This window comes from Gopherus evgoodei, chromosome 7 (genome assembly GCF_007399415.2).
Source record: "Gopherus evgoodei ecotype Sinaloan lineage chromosome 7, rGopEvg1_v1.p, whole genome shotgun sequence".
In the NCBI taxonomy this organism is placed as follows: Eukaryota; Metazoa; Chordata; order Testudines; family Testudinidae; genus Gopherus; species Gopherus evgoodei.
Window position 1 is genome coordinate 12,157,365 of NC_044328.1, and position 24,627 is coordinate 12,181,991.

Genomic DNA, 24,627 nt, shown 5'->3' on the forward strand with positions numbered 1-24,627 from the left:
TCTTTGTTTAAAAGGACACTGCAGAGACAATGAGGATTCTGAGGGTATAGATCTGTTTCAGAGGATTTCTTGTAACACTTAAAATGTCACAATGAGGGGAAATGGTCTCAGCTGATATCGTCCAAGGACCCTGAACGGTGAAGGGTGTTTAAATGAACACTTTCCCCTAACAGTGGTGACATTTTTCTATTCAGCAATTACAATAAGAGACCAAGCCCCGCTTCTCTCTATCCCGCCCCCAAGCAACAAAATAACCAGTCATCAAAGCTGCAATTTTCAAATGAGCCTAAGGGAGTTAGGCCCACAATTCACATGAAATTGCAAAGAGATTTGGGCACCTAATTCCCTTAGATGCCTTTGAAAAATCCCAGCCTCCCTCATTAAAGAAGTAAGTCTGTCTTACAGCAAACACACATCACTTTCACATAAAGGAGGAAGTGTTTCTAGTGATTAAAGCAAGAGACTGGACTCTGGACTGTTGGGTTCTGTAACTGATTCTGTAATCATCTTGGTCAAATTATTTAGCCTCTTTCTACCTCAGTTTACCTGTTTGCAAAGGTGAATAATAAGCCTCTTGGGAGAGCCCTGGGGATTAATTAATGTCTGCAAGATGCTATGCAAGCACAAAGACTTAACACACTGAACCTGGCAAATACATGCTGATTCTAAGGACTCCATTTTCAGATTCAAAAAAAATTTGTCCATGATAAAAAGTTTCATTTATTCAAATGTTCTTATGAGCTAAATGGATTTTGTCAATGTATAACGTATATTTTTTTGGTTCTAAACATATACACCTAGATTTTAATTCATGAGCTATAGAAATTCATTTAAGTCCTAACCATCTGAAAGAGACAAATAAAACAGTTATGCAATGTATGAGATTGTGAACTTACATCACTTTGCAAACCATAGGCCTTCTTGGCCCATTCCACTTTCATGTCAGTAGGCAGAGCAGTATAACAATGCAGGGTTGTCTTATATCCTCTATCTGTGATCAAACTCTGAGCTTTTTTGGCATGGACAAGGTTTATCATATCCATGGAAACATGAAACTGAGACTTTGTGTCCTCAGATGCCTTCTTATACTCCAGATCACTCTGTAACTTGGACATTTGGAGAGAATGCGCTATCTGTGAGTCTGCTTTCACATCTTTCACTCCAATCAATTTACCCTTGGTCTTCTCATAACTTTCCTTATACTTTATCTGTAAAGAAGAAGAAATGGATCATAGATACAAAGAGATGCAGCGGAGCTGTAGCCATTTATTAACAATCAAGCAGTAACTTAGCCACTTAAAGTAAAGACGGCATTTCATTTTTGCCATTATTCAGGTTCTCCCAAAATGCATTTGCCTTTCGGTCTCTGATAGAAACACTACAGTAGTGAGATCCACATTTGGAAACTGAAATCTCCTCAAAGATTAATAGATTCCCAGGCCATAAAGGACCATAGAACTTCTCCAAAATAATTCCTACAGAAGATCTTTTAGAAAAGCATGCAGCTTTGACTTAAAAATTACCAGTGACGGAGAATCCACCATGATCACTGGGAAGTTTTTACAATGGTTAACTACTCTTGCTGTTAAAAATTCATGCCTTGTTTCCAGTTTGAATTTGTCTAGCTTCAACTTCCATTTGATCATGTTACACCTTTCTCTGCTAGACTGAAGAGCCCATTATTAAATATTTGTTTCCCATGTAGATACCTACAGACTGTACTTGTCATCTCTTAACCTTCCCTGGGTTAAGGTAAATAGACTGAAAGAGCACAATCGATCAGGCATGATTTCTAATCCTTTAATCATTTTTGAGGCTCTTCTTTGAACCCTCCCCAATTTGTTAATATCCTTCTTGAATTACGGACACCAGAACTGGACACAACATTCCAGCAGTGATTGCACCAGTGCCAAAGACAGAGGTAAAAATAACCTCTCTACACCTACTTGAGATCCCCATTTTTGCATCCAAGGATCAGGTTAGCCCTTTCGGCCATAATGTTGAACTGGGAGCTGATGACCCCCAACTCTTTTTCAGAGTCACAGTTTCCCAGGATAAAGTCGCCCATTCTGTAAATATGGCCTACATTCTTTGTTCCTATTTGTATACATTTACATTTAGTGGTAATAAAACACATATTGTTGGAGTGTCTCACTTACCCATTTAGATCGCTCTGTATGACTGACCTGTCCCCTTCATTATTTACCACTACCCCAATTTTTGTTTCATATACTAACTTTATCAGCGATGACTGTATATTTTTTCCAGATCATTGACAAAAACATCAAATTGCAAAGGACCAGGAACCAATCCCTGCAGGATCCCACTAGAAATACAACAGATCAGTGAGGACTAGGGACCAAATGGCTAGGCAGCAGTTCTGCAGAAAAGGACCTAGGGGTTACAGTAGACGAGAAGCTGGATATGAGTCAACAGTGTGCCCTTGTTGCCAAGAAGGCTAATGGCATTCTGGGCTGTATAAGTAGGAGCATTGCCAGCAGACCGAGGGATGTGATCATTCCCCTCTATTCGGCATTGGTGAGGCCTCATCTGGAGTACTGTATCCAGTTTTGGGCCCCACACTACAAGAAGGATGTGGAAAAATTGGAAAGAGTCCAGCGGAGGGCAACAAAAATGATTAGGGGGCTGGAGCACATGACTTATGAGGAAAGGCTGAGGGAACTGGGATTGTTTAGTCTGCAGAAGAGAAGAATGAGCGGGGATTTGATAGCTGCTTTCAAATTCTTGAAAGGGGGTTCCAAAGAGGATGGATCTAGACTGTTCTCAGTGGTAGCTGATGACAGAACACGGGTAATGGTCTCAAGTTGCACAGGAAAGAAAACGGACCAAGATCAAGTCTCTAAGGCTTGTGAGCTTTCTATGCAAGTAATCAACATGTCTGTTTCCAAAAGGGAATCAGAGTGGCTTTAGGGCTTATCTAAAAAAGGAAGCTGTTCTTCAATATTACATGTCATAATCTAAAAGATAAAAAACTCAGCCAAAATAATCTTGATTTCTTTGAAAACCAGCCTCTCTCTCCCAGAAATTTTCTGGCTTATTGCCCAGACCAGTGACTTAGATGCATTATTCTGCAGTGCCACTTGCAAATTTTTGGTCAGTTTCTGGTTCTGAACATTCACCCTAAGGGCGAGAAGGGGCTGGGGAAGAGGTTGCATGGTCAGGTTTGTTGAGAAGGTTTATATTTTTCTACAACAAACCATCAGGTTAATTATGGAATACCATCTAATTAGAATCTATACTCACATCACTTGCCAGATCCCTCTTTGCCTTAGCTGTCAAGAAAGACAGCGCATCAAGACGAAGTTCAAATCCTTTTTCCTTCTGCTTCTCCCAGCTACTCTTGTACAATTTCTAAAGAGATATCAATAACACTACTTAATTATCAATAACACAAATAATTTGCATTACAGTAGCACAAAGAGATTCATATAAGATTGGAACTCCATTAGGGTAGGTGCACATAATCAGAGACGGCCCCTGTTCCAAACAACTTACAGTTTAAGGGCCTGATTCGGATACCGTTACTCACACTGAGTAATGTTTCCTCCACAGATCGCCCCATTGATTTGAAAGGAACTATTCATGTGCCACTAAAACTAGACTACTCACATGAGTAAATTGAAAATGTGCTAAAGACTTTGAAGGATCAGAGCCTTCAGAGCAGTACTGGGATTGGCCAGGTATTCAAGCAAAAGCAAATAATTTGGTTCTGAAATTTTTGAATTTAAACATTCAGATCAGCTTAAGGGAAATGTCCTTCCATTAACTATAGAGCAATTATTTTAACACCATTAATACCATTTGATAAGTTAAAGGGGTGGGTGCCAGCCCCAACCATACAGCACCTCACTAATATTTGCAGCATTTGCTCTGGCCTGTATGAAGAGAGGCTCATCTTTGCTGATGGTGTAATGATGAAGAAACTGCTCTTTTCCCGACTTGTATGCAATCTGTCCATAGAAAACAAAGCAAATAAAGTCAGTAGCATTAGGTTATGTTCAATTTCAAATGACAATTGAGTCTATGGGAAGAAACAGGCAAGCATATTTAAAGGGAAATGTACTTGATGATTTCATCTTTAAAATCAGGGTCCTTTTTCCAAAACCTGAATTGAGATGCTCTCCTATAAAGCCTAAGTCAATTCCAGGTTAGCCATTTTATTTGTTATTAATTGTCAGTGATATTATATAAAATACAAACACTTGATAAAACAATAAACACCCTTTTATTGGGATTCTCTATTTTACTACCTTTCCTCAATTCCATGTGCCTCATTGCTCTTCCTTAGCCAAAGAGGGAGGGATAATGATATATTTATACAGAGTTATTCATCCCAAAGTACTTTATTTCAATAGACATAAAAGCTGATACAAACTAATGTTCTGTACAAAGTTTACAGAAGGCATTACTTCACCTATCATGGAAATGTAGCTGCCTCTTTCATGGAATGAGTTAAGTTGTTTAATAGCACACAGGAACACTACATTTTAGGGCAGGAAATGAAGAAGAATACAGAATGCTATTAAATCTGCAAGGGATATTTATGTGAGCCGGATATAATTAACCACATTATAATTTGGCCAGGGCTAACACTCCTGCTTTAAATGAAAGTGCCAAGGATCTTTAATGGTCTGAAACAGCAACCACCTCCATTTTACATCTCAGTGCATTTCTAACAGTGCATACATTCCAGGATGAGACACACTGCTTCAGAGTCCATTGAAGTTGCTAGTAGATTGACTAGAAGGTTCCTGCATTCAGAGCTACGTTTCACTTACAGACTCAACATCCTGCATCTCATAGAGATTGAGAGGGGGGAAAAAAGTTGTGTCTCCCACAAAGTGGCACAGAACTCTAACTCCAGAGCTACAAAACTTGCCTCAAGATACATTCTTTACAGCCATAGGGAGGCAGAATAATTTAGTGGATAAGACGAAAAAGAAGAGATTCAGGTGACCTACGTGCTTTTCTGATTCACTTTTAAAACCAACTTTTTAAAGAGGTTTGAGCTATATGGGTGAAAAAATGGAAGTGCCAAGTATTTGTAAGCAGGGTCTGAATGAGTTCTCCCCTGACAGCTAGCTGGGAGGGGCAGAGGCTTCAGGAGCAAACTGTATTTACATGAACATACCTACTCTGCCAAGATATCCAGACGATAGAGCTGTGTTGCTCAAAGTGATCAACTTTGGCTGGTTTTGGGACAGCGTCCTTAACTTCTGTTTTCCAGAAGCTGAGAAGAGTGACAGGGAATGGATCACTTGATGATTACCTGTTCTGTTCCTTCCCTCTGGGGCACCTGGCATTGACCACTGTCAGAAGACAAGATACTGGGCTAGATGGACCTTTGGTCTGACTCAATATGGCTGTTATGTAAATCACTTTAGTAATGAAAGCAGGAAGAGTGAAAAGTAAGAGGGGAGAGGGGAGGTTTGGTGTCCCAGCCAGTAGGTGTGGACTCTCCCTAAGGATCCCCCAGTCTGGTTTAACCTGTTCCTCCCCACCGTTCAAAGACAGAGCTAAATAGGCTCCATTAGGAGCCTTTGGAACTTTAAGTGCTTAAATGAGAGCTGAAATCACTTGTGGTGGGACAGCATTTCTGCCTGCTAAAAATTGAAAATCACTAAGAGACTGACCTGCAGAGGTCATAGCAGAGAGGCAGGTGACAGCAGAAGGTAACTGACAGTCGGCCAGTGGGAGTGGTCGGCGAGAGTGGAACGAGCATCTTGTAGGTAGCCAACAGAGAGGAACCATGGCTGGCGGGGCAGCTAGCCAAAGTAAGTGCTCAGATGGCGGAGCAAGCAAGATGCTTTCTTCCCCAGGTGGGAAGTGAACTCACACAGATGCACCTCTCAACCCTGGATCCTCACTGACCAAGGACAACCACTGTGAGTGGGGTATGGTGAGGGAGCGGAGAGGGGCACAGAAAAGGAATTTTTGGTTGTACAACTGAAGAACATGAGGCAGAAAGCCCTGCCTCACACACTCTGGGATGGGCATCCTGCTCACAGTTTTATGCTTATGAATCCTGCTTGTAGCTATTTTCCCTAATTAATGTCCAGAGACTGCCCACCTTTCATTAAAAGTATCCTGTCTATACTCAGACTCTGTGCTTGCGAGTGGGGAAGTATTGCTTCTCAGAGGCGCCCAGCGGTGGTGTGTAATTTTCCCAGGTTACTGTGTGGGGTTCAAGCTGGTTCTGTGTTGTACTGTTGAAAAGGAACCCCTAGATATTGAACCCAGCCCTGGTTGCTGCCAGCTCCGCTGGCAGAAGGGTTACATATTAAAACACAGATGAACTAAAAAGGAAAGAAGGCAGCTGTCTAGGAAAGACCAACCAACTGAGGATGAAGTGTTGCTCACGCAATATCTGTACAGTTGCCAGTGTCCTCAGTTCAAGCCACAACATGCAACATATCTCACTCTCAGCAATTACTACTCTCACTAAATTAGGTGATCAGTACATTTAACAACAGGTGTCCCTTGTTTTGAAAAATTAAAAACCGGTTGTGGTCCAGCTGGGCCTTCACCACAGCCAGGAGTTCACAGATACCAGCTGACAGGGTCATTGCTCTATTTCTCACATCGAAGGAAGGAAAGAGGATTGGGGGGGGGGAAAGTCACCTTGAGAAAAGCTTTATTTCCCTAAAAATAGCTTAAGCATGTGTGCTCAAAAAGATGCAGTCTTAAGTGCACTAGGTGTAGTTAAGGATCTGAGTGAGACAGGCAAAATAGTCTCACTGAGACAAGAAAAACAGCAGAATGCAGAAGTTGTAAAGGATCCGGCTTAGTCTCTATCCGTCTATCCAGATGCCTATATGGTCCTTATCACCACCGTATCTGAAGTCTGAGGCTTTGCATATATCTGTTCCCTATCAGGTTTAAAGGTTTCTAGCTGCGAAGCACGGGAAAGTTTTTAAAAAAAGGGTTTAAGAAGTAAAGCTCAAAGTTATTTAAAGCCATGGCAAGACTGAGAACTGAAGCCAATTTCTTTTTCAGTGGTTCTCATCTGTCCCCAAGAATTACCAAGTTAATGATAAAGCATCAGTGAGGACTCACATCACTCTGCAGTTCCTGGCTTTTCTTCGCGTGTTTGATCTGGGAACTGTCGGCCACACTGGTGAACTTTAGAGCATCGGCTTTCTGTCTGTACTTCTTCTGATTTAAAAAAAAGCATTCAGAAATTATCATCACATTTATTTTTCCAAATGAATTCAGTGCTTTTCAAAAGGGGAAGACAGAATTCTGGAAACTGACGTCTTATGTTTATAGCACAGGTATCAGCACTGTAAGCTTCCACATTCTATCGTCTCTAAATCTGAACTGGCAAGATGACTGCTAGTGCTGAGAGCAATGCCATATGCATGCCCAATCAATGTTCTTTCTGCTGAGATTGAAAACATGCATACTAATTAATGCCAGATATACTGACTGTATGACCTAGATCCCTTTCTTGTTTCACACTGAGCAATGACCAACCTTCCTGGTCTGGATTTGAACCAGTAACAGAGAAGTTTAAAGGCTCTGTATGCCATTACCCATTGCCTGAGTCCCCCAGTGCATGTTACCACCACATTTTACGATATAAACCTTTTCAAACACAAGTTTCTGTTGTTCCTTTTTTAGTTTGTTAGATTATGGAAGAGCTTAATGCTGCTGTAGTATTTAACAAAGAGCACAGAGGACATATTTTAGCCCTCTTGATACAAACTTTTCCGTATATATCATATTGAACCTTATGATAATTTAAGATATTACCTTGGCACTTTTCTCCAATATCCATTGGATGCTAACTACAGAGGCTTGTCTGTAGTGGCAGCTGTAGGTGCCCCAGACCCAGGCTCTAGGTTTGGGTGTAAGAAGGAGCATTCCATTCTGCCCAGCCCTGGGCATTAGTATCCGACAGTTGGCCCTTTTGCAGAGATTTCGTGCAAGGAACCAAAGTTTCACCTTGCATGAGTAAGACTGTCCTTCTGATTAATACACCATAATATTCCTTAACGGCCTGATCCCAGGTCCACTGAAGCCATTAGAAAGACTCCTATTGAACTCTGGATCAAGCCTATTCTGAATTCATCTCAACAATCGAGTCTGGTGTAGTGTTCCTTTCAGAGCAAATAAATTTCTGTCTGGTTTTGAGATAGTATAAGAAAATACATCATAACTCTTTCAAGACAGCGTATAATAGGGAGACCAGGCAAACTCTTCTTATGTACTTTAATTGACTGTTTATTAATCTAATGATTCAGCAATCAAACCAATCATTCTGTGTTGCAGGGGTATATGTGAGCGTGTTTCTATTACATCACATTTTGGCAGTGGAAGCCACTGTTTGAACTGATAGGTGAACAGATCAAGTCACACTGGGACTTTCCCAGCTGCACACAAAACAGAAGTTAAAAAAGCATGTTCTGCTTCAAAGAGGTGCTCATTGCTTTGTATTTAGAATTTAGAGGGGACGGAGGCAGATTAACAACAGCGTGTCTTTGTCACAATTTTATGCAACATAACAATGACATTCTGCAAGTACATGACAAAATGCCAGCTTCTGGTTGGAAATAGAAATATTCAAAATAATATACACTGGTTTTCATCTTAGGAGGTTAGTGTCAGGCAGATCACCACAAATTAAATATTTGTGGCAGTGATCATTACTATTGCAAGCCACAGCAGTAAATGTCAGTCCATCTCTAGCAAGATATTGGATCTGAGCGCTATTGCTTCTTCCCTTGGTTCTGATATTTATTTTTCACTTTTTGGAGTAAAGAGTTGGATGTCAAAGGCCAACAGTATCAGAGTATGTGATTTCCAGTAACCCTAACAGGCTTCTTTTCCTTCCTTTTTCTCTAAGTCAAACTTCTCCTAATTGTTTCTTCTCTCTATCCTCCTGCTTTCCTGTCACCAACGCTACCACTAGACTGGAGCTAGAAGGTTGAGAAAGTGTATTCCCATGAGGTTAATGGCTATGGTAGGCCAGGAATGAACCAAAGAAAAAAAATGAAGAGCGCTGCAAGCTAGTGCAGCCAGCAAAGACTCAGAGCAAGTTCAGCCCTGACTGGCCATAGAGCAAGGAAGTTTCAAACAAGGTTGTGAAACATCTAATTTTTCATTTATGTCACTTAAAAGTCTGAGTGCTCTGTTTTAGCTCCTCGCATTACTAGGATTTGAAAAACAGCCTAAACAAAATAAAACAGCAAGTCCCATTGTTTCCCAGTGCTAAAGGTGCAGGCAGATGGAGAAGGGTAGGAGGGAACAATTATGATTACACAGAGATCTGTCCGAGAGCTCTGTAACGCAAATACTGAGTTCCAGGGAAGAAGAGTATAGTTGCATGATGGGCAAATATTTCCCAAACCGCAACCCAAAATCTCTCAAACCGCTTTGCCACACACATGCACCATCCTCATCAGCTCAGACATATCTCAAATTTCCAATATACTTGAGTCTCCCAATCCATTCCACTTACAGCATCTATACTCCTGGCCAACCAGGCTTCAACCTTCCGGTCAGAAAAACAGCCAGAAAGTGCAGCTCACCTCGCTAACAAGATCTCCTGCTTTTTTAGCTTGTTCTATATTAACACTCCCTTCTGTCATCCATCCAGCTCCTTTCATCCATGTCAGATCTGCCCTGTACTGCAGCTACAGAGGGAAAAAAATGTTTTAGACTGAGACACAAGTCTGGCAATTAAAGTATGCATACTTGCCAGTTCTGCATTTGTGAAGAGACATTTTGAAGATGAAAACAGACATATAAGTGCTAAGGAATATTATTAAGTCATTTTGATCACCTAATATATCCTGATAACTCTTCAACACTCAACCTGCAGCAACATTTAAAATAGAGGTGTCTGGCCTTACCTCACTCTGAAGTCCATAGGCCTTCTTGGCCCACTTTGTCTTCATGTCTTCTGGAACCACTGAATACTCATGGAGTTTCTTCCTATATTCAAGGTCACTAGCCAATGCCTGGGCTTTCTTGGCATGCCTCAGGTTTACCATGTCCATGGGCAAATGGAAATGTCTCTTACTCTCCTCAAAACCTATTTTATAAGCAATCTAGGACATAAAGAAACCATACTTTCATCATTACTTTAAGAGAAACAAGAAAGCAAGCAATGGCTTATAAGTACTTTATTTCATATCACTGTATAATCAGGCATTATTTATCCACAAAATCTATACTTAGCCTCCATCATCATTTGTGATACAGTGAAATAAACTTGCCCACTCTGCTGCATATTAGGCAAAGACTTGTAAGATTGAGGTTTCAAAAGGGGTCACATTGTAGCCCCAAAACGGGACCATGGATTTATAGGTTCCACTGGTAATTCCGCTCATGGATTCAGAACACAGTCAAGCTCACTTCACTCTGTTCTTTTATCTTGCACCTCTATGCAAAGTCTATGGGTTTTGGTTTTTTTGTTTTTGTTCAGTTTGTTTTAAGACAGGGTTCAATGTGCTTTCCTCTTCTGAAAATAAGATCAATACCAACAATGCAGTGTTCAAGAGCTCCAACCCTACACTAGCAAAATAGTATAATGATGAAAAACATCTTTTAAGTAAGAGAAATCAATCATTTACCTCACTACTCATCTTGGCCACTTGCAAAGAGTGCAGAAGTCTTGAATCTTTGTTTCCAGTTGCTTTGCCTTTTGTCTTTTCATATTCTTCTTTGTATTTAATCTTTGAAGAGGAAAATAATTACTGTAAACAACAAGCCGTTTTCCAATTGCCACTGTCATGGTACAATTCCCCACTCTGAACCTTAGCGTCCAAAAGATGGGGTACCAGCATGAATTCCTCTAAGCTCAATCACCAGCCTAGAACCCGTTGGCTGCCACCAACCAGGAATTGTACCAGTGCCTGGTACACTCTGGTCCCCCCAAAACCTGGCCCGGGGACCCCCAAGATCCAGACCCTCTGGATCTTAACACAAGGAAAGTAAACCCTTTCCCTCATCGTTGCCTTTCCCAGGCTTCCCCTCCCTGGGTTACCCTGGAAGATCACTGTGATTCAAACTCCTTGAATCTTAAAACAGAGAGGAAAATTTACCTTCCCCCCTCCTTCTCTCTTCCCCTCCCAGATTCTTCCTGAGACAGTAATCCTAACACAGAGAGAATTTAGCCTCTCTCTCCCCCTTCCCTCCTTTCTCCCCACCAATTCCCTGGTGAATCCAGACCCAGTCCCCTGGGGTCTCACCAGAATGAAGAAACAATCAGGTTCTTAAACAAGAAACTTTTAATTAAAGAGAAAAACAGTAAAAATGATCTTGTAAATTTAAGATGGAATAGGTACAGGGTTTTTCAGCTATAGACACAGGGAACACCCTCCCAGCCTAAGTATACAAGTACAAATTAAAATCTTTTCAGCCAAATGCACATTTGAACTCCTTCCAGCCAAATGCACATTTGCAAATAAAGAAAACAAACATAAGCCTGCTCGCTTTATCTACCTAGTACTCACTAGTCTGAACTTATAAGAGCCTGTATTGGAGAGACTGGAGAGAAACCTGGTTGCACATCTGCTCCCTCTGAGCCCCCAGAGTGAACAACAACCAAAACTAACAGCACAGCACAAAAACTTCCCTCCCTCAAGATTTGAAAGTATCCTGTCCTCTGATTGGTCCTCTGGTCAGGTGACAGCCAGGCTTACTGAACTTGTTAACTCTTTACAGTCCAAGAGATATAAAGTACTTCTGTGCTATTAACTTTTCTTATCTGTTTATGACAGCCACAAAGTTATGCAGTATGTTTAGGGACTGACCATCTGAGTGCAAGGCCTGGCAGCCAATTCAGAGCTCTCAAATATGCTTACGAATTCTGAAGGGCAATCAGTTTGGCCTTAGTTGTGTCTTCTTTAACCTATTAGAAAGGGTCAATCTTTCCTTGCATTGATATTTTTCTAGATATACAACCTTTGAAACAGCTAAATCGTTCTTTTGTTTTTAAGAAAAATGTGTTGGATTGAACACTGATGTTCTTATTGAGCCAAATATGTAATGGGGTTCTAAGCAAAAACTGAGCAAGGTCTTCAGGGGTTGACTCATTTTAACATAAACAACTTCTATTCTATTCTGTCAGTCGTTATATTGCCCTCAGCAGTACAATATCTGAGTGCCTTCCAATAATTCATTAAGTAACTTGACTAACAGCTCTCATACATGACTATTCTCTCCCTCAACCTCTCCACGGGGGAGAGAATGATGCACACAGTGTAGCAGTTTGTTTTGGTAGGGTTTTGTTTTTAGGATTTTTTTTAAAAACATACATGCTGCTATGTGTTTATGTTAAAGAAGGAAAATCAAAGACACACGCCTTGTACTTGCATTCGAGGTGGTGAGGTTTGTGTTGGTCTAATTAATTCAAAATGCTGAATTTTACAACATGGACATGGAGCTATTGCTCTTTTTCTAATTTTATTTCTTTATATACACAAAAAAATAAGCAATTTTTCAGAGAGTGGGGCTGGTTGCCTATAGAAATTATTCTAAACAAATTTCCCTAGAGTTCATCAATCGTCGAGAAAGGTGAATGCACAACAGTAAAATTCAGGGCTTAAAAACCCAGGTGAAACAATGTATTTATTTCCCTATGCTATTGCTGACTTCTGTTAGGAATAATTCCTAGTTAATTAAATACAACCTACATCACTGGCAAGATCCCTTGAGGCTTTGGCAGCAAGTAAAGACATGGAATCCAGATTCATTTCAAAGCCCCGACCTTTGGTCTTCTCCCAAACTTCTTTGTACTTAATCTGAGAACGGAAATACAACAGCATGTCACTAACACGAATATACCTGCCTAAACAGCTAAAGCAACCATGGAAAATTGTGAGGAACTAAACAAAAATATAATATACTCAGTTAAACGTAATTTATTTATTTACTATTATTTGATGTTAAATAATTGATTCTAGAAGAGGCCAGATATAACATTCCTGGAGCTTGTGGTCCCCAGTTATGCACAGGGCAGGTGGCAGGAGCTCTTAGATTGTAAGGGTGGGATTTTTGAAGTGCCTAAAAGAGCCAGGGGCCCAACTTCGATTGAGAGCCAATGGAAGTTAGGTGCCCAATTCACTCAGCTACTTTTGAAAATCCCATCCGAAATTCTTTGGAACAGAGGCCATCTTTACCTCTGTGTATGTACACCACCTACCACAATGGGGCTAATTCTGGTTGGGACCTCAAGGCATGACCATCACAACAATAGTGATAATAACTGTACATCACAGGCACAGAGCATCTTCCCACATTGTTCCACCAACATGCCTTCTCCTTGAATTGGAGGAAGCACAATGGAGTATGAAATCCCCATTAAGGACTTGCAGTATTGCCATGAGATTGGCTTAAAAGTAATCAGATTTGTAGCAAATAATAAATGTACAGGGTTGAGGGGTAATTGTCTTCTGTCTGATTCCAAGAGTTGCGGCTTTAAGTAAAGCACCACATATTGTGATAAATCATGAGAGTTGGCAACAGTGGCACTTGATCCAAAGCCTGCTGCAATCAGTGAAAGCCTTTCCCCTGAATTCTGTGGGCTTTGGATCAAGATCTAAATCCTTGGTCTTTGCACTAGCCCTGCCAGAAGAGTAATACATCCAATGAGCACTAATTTGGATGGTCAGTTTTGTGGTGTGGACATTTAATCTGCTAGACAAATTCAAGTCATTTCATGAGATCTCAGAACAAATTCCAAGGTTGTGCTTCACATTTTATCCCTACTAATTTGGATAACTTTGTCTCAGATTGTTGAATAAAGGCAGAACAGAGATGCCTAGTTCTTTTTGAACAATCTCAGCATCCGTGTGTTCATTATTGCTCATATTTGAGGACAATCTCTAGATCTATATTTGCAAGTCACTTTGCTTACCTCACTATATAGCTCAGCGTTGGCTTTCGCCTTGACTAACTGAGGAATGTCCTGTGGTAGAGTGTAATTCATTTTGGTTTTCTCATACTGGGCTCGGTAAGTCAACTGCCACAGACATTGAAACAAATTACCATCAATACACCAAATGCAATTCCATCTAACTTTAAGTGATAATTGTTTGTTTTAATGTGTTAAGGGCCATAATATAAGTCTGTAACAACTAAACAAAATTGGGAATAATAAGAAAAGGCAAATATAACTTTCCCCTAGTTATTCAAGAAAAATTCCCAGTAAATGGTATAATGTAAATAGCCCTGTAGGACAGGTCCAATAAAAACAAGTATTAACAAATCAAACAGTCAGAAACTGAAGTTATATAACTTCTCAAAGTTCAAAAAAGCATTTCATATTTCTTGATCTACTGATGTGGCCACTTGGCCTTGAAAGCAATTTCATTCATTTTCTACTGTTTGTTAGTTATCAGCTATTATCAACAAGAAGGAAAACACATATGCAGTGAGGACATTAGGAAATAAAATATTTTCTTATTGCTAATAAACAGAGATGGTCAATGGCAGCAGGACTTACATCACTGAGCTGTTGAGAGTTTATTCTGGCTTGAATAATTTGTGGAGTGCTGGTAACAGAGCTGTACTTCACCTTGTCTATGCTTTGTCTATAGTTTACCTAAGTTAAAATAAGAAACAAAAAAGGAAATGCTCAGATTGGCATGTGAAAGGTATGGTAGAGAAGTTTCATTTAGCTGAAATTTGGGGGTAAACCCACCACTTAAGTCATAAAAACTGAGGTGTAGAACAATTCTGGTGGGTGAGATTATGCACAGCCAGTAATAAATCTCCAGAAAATTCCCTCTGCTGAGATTATTACTTCTATATTACTTGAAAACTAATTTCCCTCAAACATAGTGTGTGGATTTTATTAACGAGACACAGTTTCAATTGGTTCCTATAAAGCATTCCTATCGAATTAATATCCTGCATCATCTCTTGGGCTATGTCTACACTACCACAGTAAATTGACCTAAATTATGCAACTCCAGATACGTGACCAGTGTAACTGGAGTTGACATAGCTTAGGTCGATTTACTGCGACGTCTAAACCATGCTGTGTCAACGGGATTCACTGTGCCGTCCATTTAGCTGGTCTTCACTAGACCTGCTTAATCAACCCCCAGTGTATCCATCACCAGAGCATCCATTCCGCATAGTGTAAACATAGCCTTAGATTCCCTTTTATCTTTGTAATCAGGAACTTACTTCAGTAGTGGTCTGTCCAGCCAGATAGTCACACAGAAAAAATTGTATTCCAGTGGGCTCTATTACTACTTGTCTTTAATTAGTTTTTAAAATGTAATAATTGATAATAAAAGTTTCCTGTATGGTAAGAGTTTGGGATATGGAAGGGAAAATATATATGGTGCAGGGGAAAAAAGCATTTCAATGTCAGCCATCAGTAGGAGTGCATTAGACTGCACTAAATTCCTAGTATATGAATACAGTAGCAGCAATAATAATCTATAAAGATAAATATATTAAATCCCCAAATTATGCAAGATAAAATGTCATGGAGAAATTTTCTCTTAAACCTAAGAGGCCTCAGGGTTACGTTGCAGGACACAATTACTATTCTCTGTAGGCCTTAATATAAATTGCAGTTAAACACCGAACATTGCAAAGTGTATGTTGCTTAAAACTAGTTCTTTAAGAACAATTTTTTGCCATGAAGTCGAGTGTAATTCAAAGGCATTTAAAGCTATGAATCCATTTTAATAGGATCCTCTTTTTCTGAAACACCTGCACATATACGCACTTCTGCTACCCACCATTTTAACTCACATTAGAAGAATTGCATGACTTATCTCACAAAGCCAAAAGCGATCAGTGTACTTAAAAGAGTTCATTCACTCTTTCTATGTAGATATCTAAGGCTCTCTGCAGCAGACAGTTTCTTTCTTTTCTTCTTTTTAGTCTCCTTCTTTCCTTTAAACTTAACCACATGTACTTATTGCTGATGATGATCTGAGAACTGGGAATGTTGGCTGTGTGGTAATCCACAAAACCCACATCCAAATTGATCAAGTGAGCTCTAGCCTCTGGACAGGATTGGCCTAATGCTGTATTTGATTGCAAGTACTTTCTTTGGCGCATATAAATCGCCTTGCCACAATGCCAGTCATGCACAAGTCATAGAAAGCATGTACTAGACTAAAAAGCTCCAAGCCCAGTCTGCTCTTGGATAAGTGAAATGTTGGTGCCTACAGTCCCTGCTCTTGACATTCTTGCTTCACCTCTTGGGGGATGTAAGTCTTCAACATGACAAGAGGAAGAGAATACTTAATTCAAATTCTCCTTCTCCCTTCCTTGTCTCCCTAGCCCTTTTCACAGACAAAATGGAACTATTGCTGGAGAAGAAACGATACAATATCCATTAGCAGTTAGAATATTACATATGGAAGAACTCACAAGAGATCAGCTATACCTATTCAGCTAATATTTTCGGGGGGAGATTTAGTGCTTGGAAAAGTACCAGAATGAGAAACTGTAGACTGAAGTCCTCTATTTAGCCATACAGCAGGTACAGTATGGGCAATAGTAGTGTAAACTTCCCCACACCAACTCATCTTTAGGTTACCAACAATCTGATCTGAACTGAAACCAGTGACTTGGGCTGGCAGCCTCTGTTTCCCATTCCTAATCCTCACAGTCTTCCTGACCCCTCTGAGCCTTATGTTACCAGCTGTTTGCCACCAGGATAAAATCACACATTAGGCTTCAGATTTTCTCCTCCAGGGAGATGACGAGCTGTGCAAGAAACAGGATGAAAACCCATGCGATTATTTACATCTTTCAAAGGAGCCAACTTCCTTGTTGTTTGATATGAAGGAGTGAGTGTAGCTGGGTAATTGTAGTCAACATTGTCATGCTTGTAATCAGATTTATAGGCTATCTGAAACACAGGAAGAACAAAAAAAATCAGTCTTTTTTTAAAGCTGTCATTTGTTTGAATAATTATCAGTCAAGAGGAAAGGAGAAACAATAATATTAATATTAAACACAAGAAACAAAGTAAGTTCAATGTCATCAACGACAAAGAAAATGAAATTATTTGCGTAGTTTAGCCACTAATTGATTCTTATTCAACTACACAATTAATCCAATGCCAACAGTGGAAGCATTAATTTAACTTCCACCTATGACATATCTCTTTTATCTTTCAGCTTAGTTCTTGAGTTTCTTACAGATTTGTAAATAATGTACTTGAACGAGTGGTATGTAACAAAATGGCTTTGTGACTAATCCAGTAAATTACCGGGTTCAGAAACCTTCATTAAAGATTGCTTTTTCACCTGACCCTATAGGGTGTTGATCAACCTCAACTCCCATTGATGTTCAAGAGAATTGAGGGAGCTCATTGCAGGATTGGATACCTGAATGAATTATTTTAATGCCTCCTGCATAATAAAATATGTGTAAACTAGTGCAGAAGGGTTTCCAAGATATATAGTCTTCTGAGCACATCCATCCCTAGCACCTCCCAACATAATTCGATCTAAGTTTCTCATCAATTGAAGGCTGCTAATATTAAAGACCAAAAAGCAGAGAGAATACCTCTACATAACTGAATACTACCACAGTACCTACTATAATATGAGCACAAATGACTTACATTGCTTGCCAAGCTGCCAACCTTCATAGCATGCAGAGTGCTCCTGTCCATGCCAATGCCTTCATAATGACCTTTCATTTGATTCTGGTATTTTTCTCTATATTTAAGCTATACACAAAAGCAAACATTGTCTCAGAAAATGTATTTCATTTCACTATCTGTTACAGCAAAGAGACAGGTACTGAGCATAGGAAAATATAGCCGGTTCAAATGTTGCTATCGTGTGAAAACTCATTGTGATTATACAACAACTTTGACACCTTAAAAGAAAAAAAACTATTGGCACACCTCCCAAGAGACCTTCCTTTCAACAGATGTCAATTGTATTCCCAAAATTACCTATGTGCCACACAAATTTGGTGCCTTCTCACTTCATTGCTGAAAATTATTTACCTCAGAAATAATGGATCATTAAACTGAGAAAGAGTTATTTATAACAAAGGAATTAATCCTATGGTATTTTAAGATTCTTGCATGAATACTCTTTTGTGTCCTCATTTAGGATAGTCACCCGTTCTGCCCTACCTTTGTGCTGATGGAGATCATCCTACTAACGTATTTTAGTTAAAGATGTTTTTTAAATGAGTTATTGCTACACCAATAATAATAAACATTAGTTTTACAGATATTTAATTATGTTCTGCTCAATAATTTACATCTCAAAAATGGGTCCTGAGATTATCTGCATATATTTCACTTCAATAAACACATGGACATAAGTGATGAAGTAAATGAAAGTGTGAAAAAGAATGTTAATAGTCATTTTTGATTGGATTAGCAATGCATTGTAGTAAGTCATCTCTTTTTCCTATATTATTATTATTATCATCATTATTATTATTTGTATTATTGTAGTGCCTAGGAGCTGTAGTCATAGACCAGGGCCCTATTATGCTAAGCATTATACAAACACAAAAACATGACTGTTCTATTCAAACTCCCAATGCAGCTTTTACTCAAGGCTTATACAGAACACACAGAGATGAACTGTGATTCCAGCAGCTGCTAAATTAAACTTCCACTGCACTGCATGCAAGATACTGAGGACTTACATCACTGGTGTATTTTGAGATCTTGCTCACATTCTTGAACTGGGGAGTCTCACAGTAGTTAATACTGTGGCCTTTACTGTTTTCCAGATCCTTCTTGTACTTCACCTTAAAAGCCAAAAAATACAAGGGTGAGATGTAGCAAAATCTGAATTCACTGCATAAAATATCTATGAACGTAAGTCATACCTTAAATCCAGATAAGTTAACATAAAGAATTTATTATATGGCATACAGTAAAATGTAGGTTCCACACTTCTGATTTTATCCTTTCCAATAGTGAGCCCTATAGCCTTGATGATGATTTTGGGGCCTACGTTTTCAAAAAGCGAATAGTGATTTTAGATATCTCAGCTTTGAGTCCTCAGTATGAGACGTTTTTCAGAAAGTGCTGAATGCTCAGCATCCACATATGAGGCTCCCTGGGGTATGCCTACATTGCATCTGGAGTGAGTTTCCCAGTTCAGGCAGATAGACTCGCACTAGCAGAGCTCAAGCTAGTGTGCTCAAACATCGAGCCACATGGATGTTGAGGCTCCGGTTCTCAAACCTACCTAGGCTTGAGTAGAGAAGATCAAGCCTACTGCTATTTTTACTATGTTAGCTTGAGCGCCACTAATGTGAGTCATCTACCTAGAGTGGGAAGCTCACTCCCAGATGCAATGTAGACATACCCTTAAAGACCTCTTAAGTGGGGACCCCAAAACAGAAGCATCCAGAATCACGTATCAATTTTGAAAAAGTTATCCTTATTCTCTAAAGCTTATTCTCTAAAGAACAATTCTATGAACAAATTAATACATGCTCATGTTCCTGACAAATAGACTACGTAGTTGCACCCCCAAAGGATGGACACATTATTTCAGTTATGCTGCTACAAAACAGATTTGGAAAGTTTCTTCTAAGAAGATTCACACTTGATATCTCAAGAGTACCCGAATGTGGGAGGTTGTATCCTAGCACTTCAGCTGACACTGAATTGTTCCAGGTAATTGGAGAATACTCCTGACGCACTGCATCCATTAATCAGATAATAGTGGACATGCCTTAACAACTCAGAATAGTTTGAGAATTCCTGTACACTGTTCTCCTACAAGCAGATTTGTCTTTTTTGCATCATTTGTAAGCAATAGTCTTTCACATGATGCTGGATTCTGTTCTCGATACATTAATAGAAGTGCACAGGTATAATGGAAATTGGATTTTGGCCCATTTTGCATATATTTTTAAAAGGTTAATTTTTCCAAATATTTGCAGAAAACCCTTTAAAACATCATAATACATACTTCTGAATTATCCTAAATTACTTATGTTTAGAACCCCAGAAAATGAGAAACACAGCACTAAGAGCCATGCACAGGACTTCCTGAGGTTGGCCAGAATCAGAAAAATGCTGCTTTCTCTTTCTCTGTAACAGTGATGTCACTTTATAAGTCAAATTGAAATTCCTTGTATGAAAGTATTAATTAGTACATGCAGTGTTGATACAGCGGGTCTAATTCTTCTCTTTAATTCACGTGCAAATTTCCCATTGATTACTTCATATGTACATGTGGAGGCAGAACAGTACAGAATTAGAGCTCAGCTGTATATTGGATTTCCTATTTAAATAGGTAAGCAAATCTTTCCCAAAAAATTTGCAAGTTCTTAAGAGTAGAACTTGTATTTAAGCCTCATCTAAAGACATACGTACATTTCAGATACATTTTCAATTCAGAAAAATAAAATAATAATACTCAGCATTTATGTAGCACTTTTCCTGTTTAGAGCTCGAAGCACTTTACAATAGAAGGCAAGTATCATTACCCCCATTTTACAGGTGGGAGAACTGAAGTGAACAGATTCCTAAGGTGACACAGCATGTCAGTGACAGAGCTAGAGATAGAACTCAGGTCTCCTGACTACCAGTCCAAATAATCTATTCACTAAATCACATTGAAAACATTTTGGAAAACTTTATCTCTTGATCTCCTCTGCCTACAATATGTATACTCTTGGTTTCTTTTCCTAAAAATTAAAAAAAAAAAAAAAAAAAAAAGAAAGAAAGAGGAAGGGAAGATGTATCTTGGAGAAAGTGAGGGGTGAAAGTGGGCCAGTACAGGCCGGTATAAAGTGGCCACTGGTATCGGCCCATACACTGCCATGGCAAAGGACCCTGCTTAAAGCACTGCCATGGCAGCACTTCAGCATCATTGCCCCTCCTCCTCTGTTCCCTTCCCCTCCCGGGCAACCGACAGTCGGGGGGCAAAAGGAGCAGCTGCCCCATGGCCGGAAATTTAAAAGGGCCAGAGCCCTGGGCCCTTTTAAATTGCCACTGAAGCCTTGGGCAGCATGGGCCAGGCAGCACGGATGGGCTGAAGCTGGCCCTCCTACTGGTAAGTGTGAATATTACTTGCATCCCTGCAGAAAGGAATTACGTGAAAAAACACATGCAATGAAACGTGTCGTTCAAGAAACAGAAAAGCTATTTTAGTTCATCTGGAGATGCTTTCATTTTAAAAAACACAGAAAGGTGAGGAGAAGATCCTCAGCTTGTGTAACCTCTCAAAGCTCTACTGAAGTTAATGAAGCTATGACAATTTTCATCAGCTGAGGATTTGTCCCTGAATGTTTCTCCTAAGGAATGGCCATATTTTAAAAGTGTACTACACATTGATTGTTTTCATGTGTGCTAGTCTTTAAGGACAACAGCTTTTTACTTTCCTAGCCTGAGAAACCAGAATTTATCTGCCAGAGATAAACAGATATAGTTGTATCTAGTATGGGCTGCTCTCCTATCCCTCCATAATTCTATCTGACTCCTTACCTCACTAACAAGCTTGTTGACATTCTGGGCTTGTTTAAGAACTAAGTTGTCTTCGGCTGAAAGAGAATGGAAGTGGGCTGCCCCTTTCATCTTCGAATGATCCTTTTTGTATTTTATCTAAAAAAGGGAAAAATAATCAAAACAAAGATATTTTTGTCACCATTGTCATTTCCATTCACTTGAAGAGACAGAGTAAGACTTTTCCTTAATTTCTGTTAGTTTTAATATGCTTGAACAAAAGGGTAAATAAGTTGGAAAGGTAAATTAATTGCAGGCTGTTACTTAAAATCATCTCCATAGAAAATCACCAGTCATGTAATCTGATTGTTTCATATGAAACCACTTCACAATTTAGTATTTTTCTTTAAAAGCTTTCCCATTGGTCTGACAGCACTGGTTCTTAGTTGCTTGAACAGACATCTTCATATTAATAATCACTATCAGATTCTTGGCTAGCAACTGATTGAGGCTTGTACGCTACTCTATTAAAGAATTCAGTTCTCAGTAGTCCAATGTTAAGATGCCAGTCAGAGAATTATAGATGGTTACTAAGTATCCACTAGAGTAAGAGTGCCCAACCTGTGGCTCCAGAGCCACATGTGGCTCTTCAGAAGTTAATATGTGGCTCCTTGTAGAGGCACCAACTCACAGGGGATGGGGGGAGGGATAGTTCAGTGGTTTGAGCACTGGCCTGCTAAACCCAGGATTGTGAGTTCAATCCTTGAGGGAGCCATTTGGGGATTTAGTTGGGGATTGGGCCTACTTTGAGCAGGGGGTTGGACTAGATGATCTCCTGAAGTCCCTTCCAACCCTGATGTTCTATGATTCTATGAACTCCAGAGCTGGAGCTTCAGGCACCAACTTTCCAGTGTGCTGGGGGGTGTTCACTGCTCAACCCCTGGCTGTGCTGCAGAACCTGCCCCTGCTCCTGCTCCCTCCTCTGAGCCTGCCATGCCCTCACCCCTTCCCTCACATTTTAAAAAGGAGGGAGGTGAAGGAGGTGCCAATTTGGATTCAGAATTCTACCATTGACTTAAATAAGATCAGGATTCTACCCCTGGGTCTGGATGTTTATATTTGTGTTTTGCCTAACTTCTGCAAACAAATCAATTATTTTTCACATGTACAGAGTCAGGGTCCTCACCTCATGCAACTGCAAATGCCTGACTTTGAAATTCTACCCCATAAGTTATGAAACAAAAGATATTTTACAATGTGCTGAAATGTTATGATTATTCATATTTGATTTTGGAGTCTGCGTTCAGTTTCTCAGACTTTAAAAAAAATTACATTGCCTTATACTGCGATATGTTCATCCCCCTTGTACAGCAAAAAGAAAACCATAAAACTAACCCCCATAACAATTGCCAATTAGGAAATATAATTTTGATTTTTAGCATGTTGGAAACCTGTTTACAATGATATCTTTAATCAGGGAAGGTTAAATATTCATTCTTAAATTGGTCATTACTGAATTTGTCATTGAAATAGGCCAGGAGGTCTTAGAGAGACAAGGTGGGTGAGGTAATATCTTTTATTGTACCCACTTCTGTAGGTGAGAGACACAACTTTCGAGCCACATAGAGCTCTTCTTCAGATGTGGGAAAGGAAAGAACTGTGTGTGGCTCTCTAATATCCTGGGACTGACACAGCTATAACTACACTGCATAGGAGGTCTTAGTTTCTTTATATTCCCCCAGTCATTAGTTCAAGTAATGGGATACTATGGAATCTTTCACCTCTAGGTTGCTGCTTGTGCCTGTCTTGGGTTGACAGAAAGATTTTGCCATCTATTGGCTTTTTAATGGTCTGCATGAGTTGATGGGCTGTCTATTCCCTAGTGGACAGGTGTCCACATGACAAAAATTGCCACCAAGAGGCATCCTTTTGGGCTGTCATGCCAGACAGAACAAGAAAGGATGGGAATGTGGATAGACACATTTTGTGAGCACTAGAGGTGGTCTCTTCAGAACTGAGCTGAGGTCACTGGTTGGTGGGCTGTATGGAAAAACCTTATGCTGCCACATCTCAGTCTGTACCTGTTCTATAGATTACAACTGAAGAAAAAACAACACTGCCCTGCAGATAAGGCATTCAATCCTCATGATCTGCCTATGCTCTCTTGTCTCAGTATCAATTGCTTTGTACGAAAGATACAATACAACATAATTAAAAAACTAGAAACTGTTCAGAACATTCAAGCTATATTTACTCACCAAATCTCACAACTGTAACTACTAAGTACATAATTTGCATTGGTGATAACGGACATCATCAATCCCCCGAGCCCTCTAGTGCTTTGCAATGTCATTGTTTGTTTTTCTAGTTTAATTTTAGCATTCTGCTTCCAAGCACTACTTTGACAAACTGCTGCTTTTAATTGTTTATGTATTGTATTGATTATTCATGTTTTATACTTACGTCACTTGCCAGTTCATTTGCTTTCTTAGCACTTTGATAAGCTGGAGTGATCATAGCAGGAAAGCTTCCTTTCCCTCTGCGCTCTTCATATTCATCCATATAATCCTGCAGAAAATTCAGGGTGTTTATTCATTACATATGAGCAAGTGGATTATTAATGACTTTTCTAAGCTCCCCAGTCTTGTAATTTGCATGTATAGTTCATTACTTCCATTTATCTGTAAAGTTTGTTCATTTAATACTAGAATATATATATTTAATCACCCACAATGTAAACTTTCTCTATGGCCTCTTTATTTATGTTGCAATGGAAGCACAGGTAACTTAGCTACTTCCAAGATGGTAGTCTTCCAGTACAGAGAAGATGAATATAACCTCCAAATCTCACCCCAACTCCCCCAGGCCAAAAACTAAAAGAAAAGAAGAATGGGTCTCATGGTTAAGACACTCAGGAGATCTGGTTCAAGTCAGGCTCTGCATCACATGCCCTCTGTGATGCTGTGCAAGTCTCAACGTCTCTGTGACTGTAGTCTTCATGGGTACAGTAATACTTCTCAACTTCACAGGGGTTTTTTTGAGGATGAATTAATTAATTAATGAGAGGTGCTCAGGTATTATGGTGGCAAATACCTTAAAAAACAAAAAAAGGGCCCACTCTTTTATTATTATTATTATTTATTATTATTCTAGAATTAGTACTATGAAGCAGAATATGTCTTTAGACCAGATTTTGCCCTCAAAAGCATATGAGTAAATCTTAGCTTTCAGATTGCATG

At 39.5% G+C, this 24,627-nt stretch overlaps 1 protein-coding gene across 5 annotated transcripts in view; it reads right to left on the reverse strand.

Moving 5' to 3' along the window:
* NRAP (nebulin related anchoring protein) overlaps positions 1 to 24,627 on the reverse strand; it is a 62,037-nt gene that overhangs the window by 23,258 nt on the left and 14,152 nt on the right. For 2 of the 5 annotated variants that reach the window (XM_030570641.1, XM_030570637.1), the window contains exons 10-24: positions 23,852 to 23,956; positions 21,431 to 21,547; positions 18,628 to 18,732; positions 17,576 to 17,683; positions 16,751 to 16,855; positions 14,477 to 14,575; positions 13,889 to 13,993; positions 12,666 to 12,773; positions 10,602 to 10,703; positions 9,879 to 10,076; positions 9,555 to 9,659; positions 7,078 to 7,176; positions 3,867 to 3,971; positions 3,265 to 3,372; positions 897 to 1,208 (exon numbers count right to left, since the gene is read on the reverse strand). In XM_030570641.1, coding sequence (XP_030426501.1) covers positions 897 to 1,208; positions 3,265 to 3,372; positions 3,867 to 3,971; positions 7,078 to 7,176; positions 9,555 to 9,659; positions 9,879 to 10,076; positions 10,602 to 10,703; positions 12,666 to 12,773; positions 13,889 to 13,993; positions 14,477 to 14,575; positions 16,751 to 16,855; positions 17,576 to 17,683; positions 18,628 to 18,732; positions 21,431 to 21,547; positions 23,852 to 23,956 — 1,881 coding nt within the window. The remainder of the gene's footprint in view (positions 1 to 896; positions 1,209 to 3,264; positions 3,373 to 3,866; positions 3,972 to 7,077; positions 7,177 to 9,554; positions 9,660 to 9,878; positions 10,077 to 10,601; positions 10,704 to 12,665; positions 12,774 to 13,888; positions 13,994 to 14,476; positions 14,576 to 16,750; positions 16,856 to 17,575; positions 17,684 to 18,627; positions 18,733 to 21,430; positions 21,548 to 23,851; positions 23,957 to 24,627) is intronic. The other 3 variants (XM_030570638.1, XM_030570642.1, XM_030570640.1) reach the window with 3 other exon arrangements.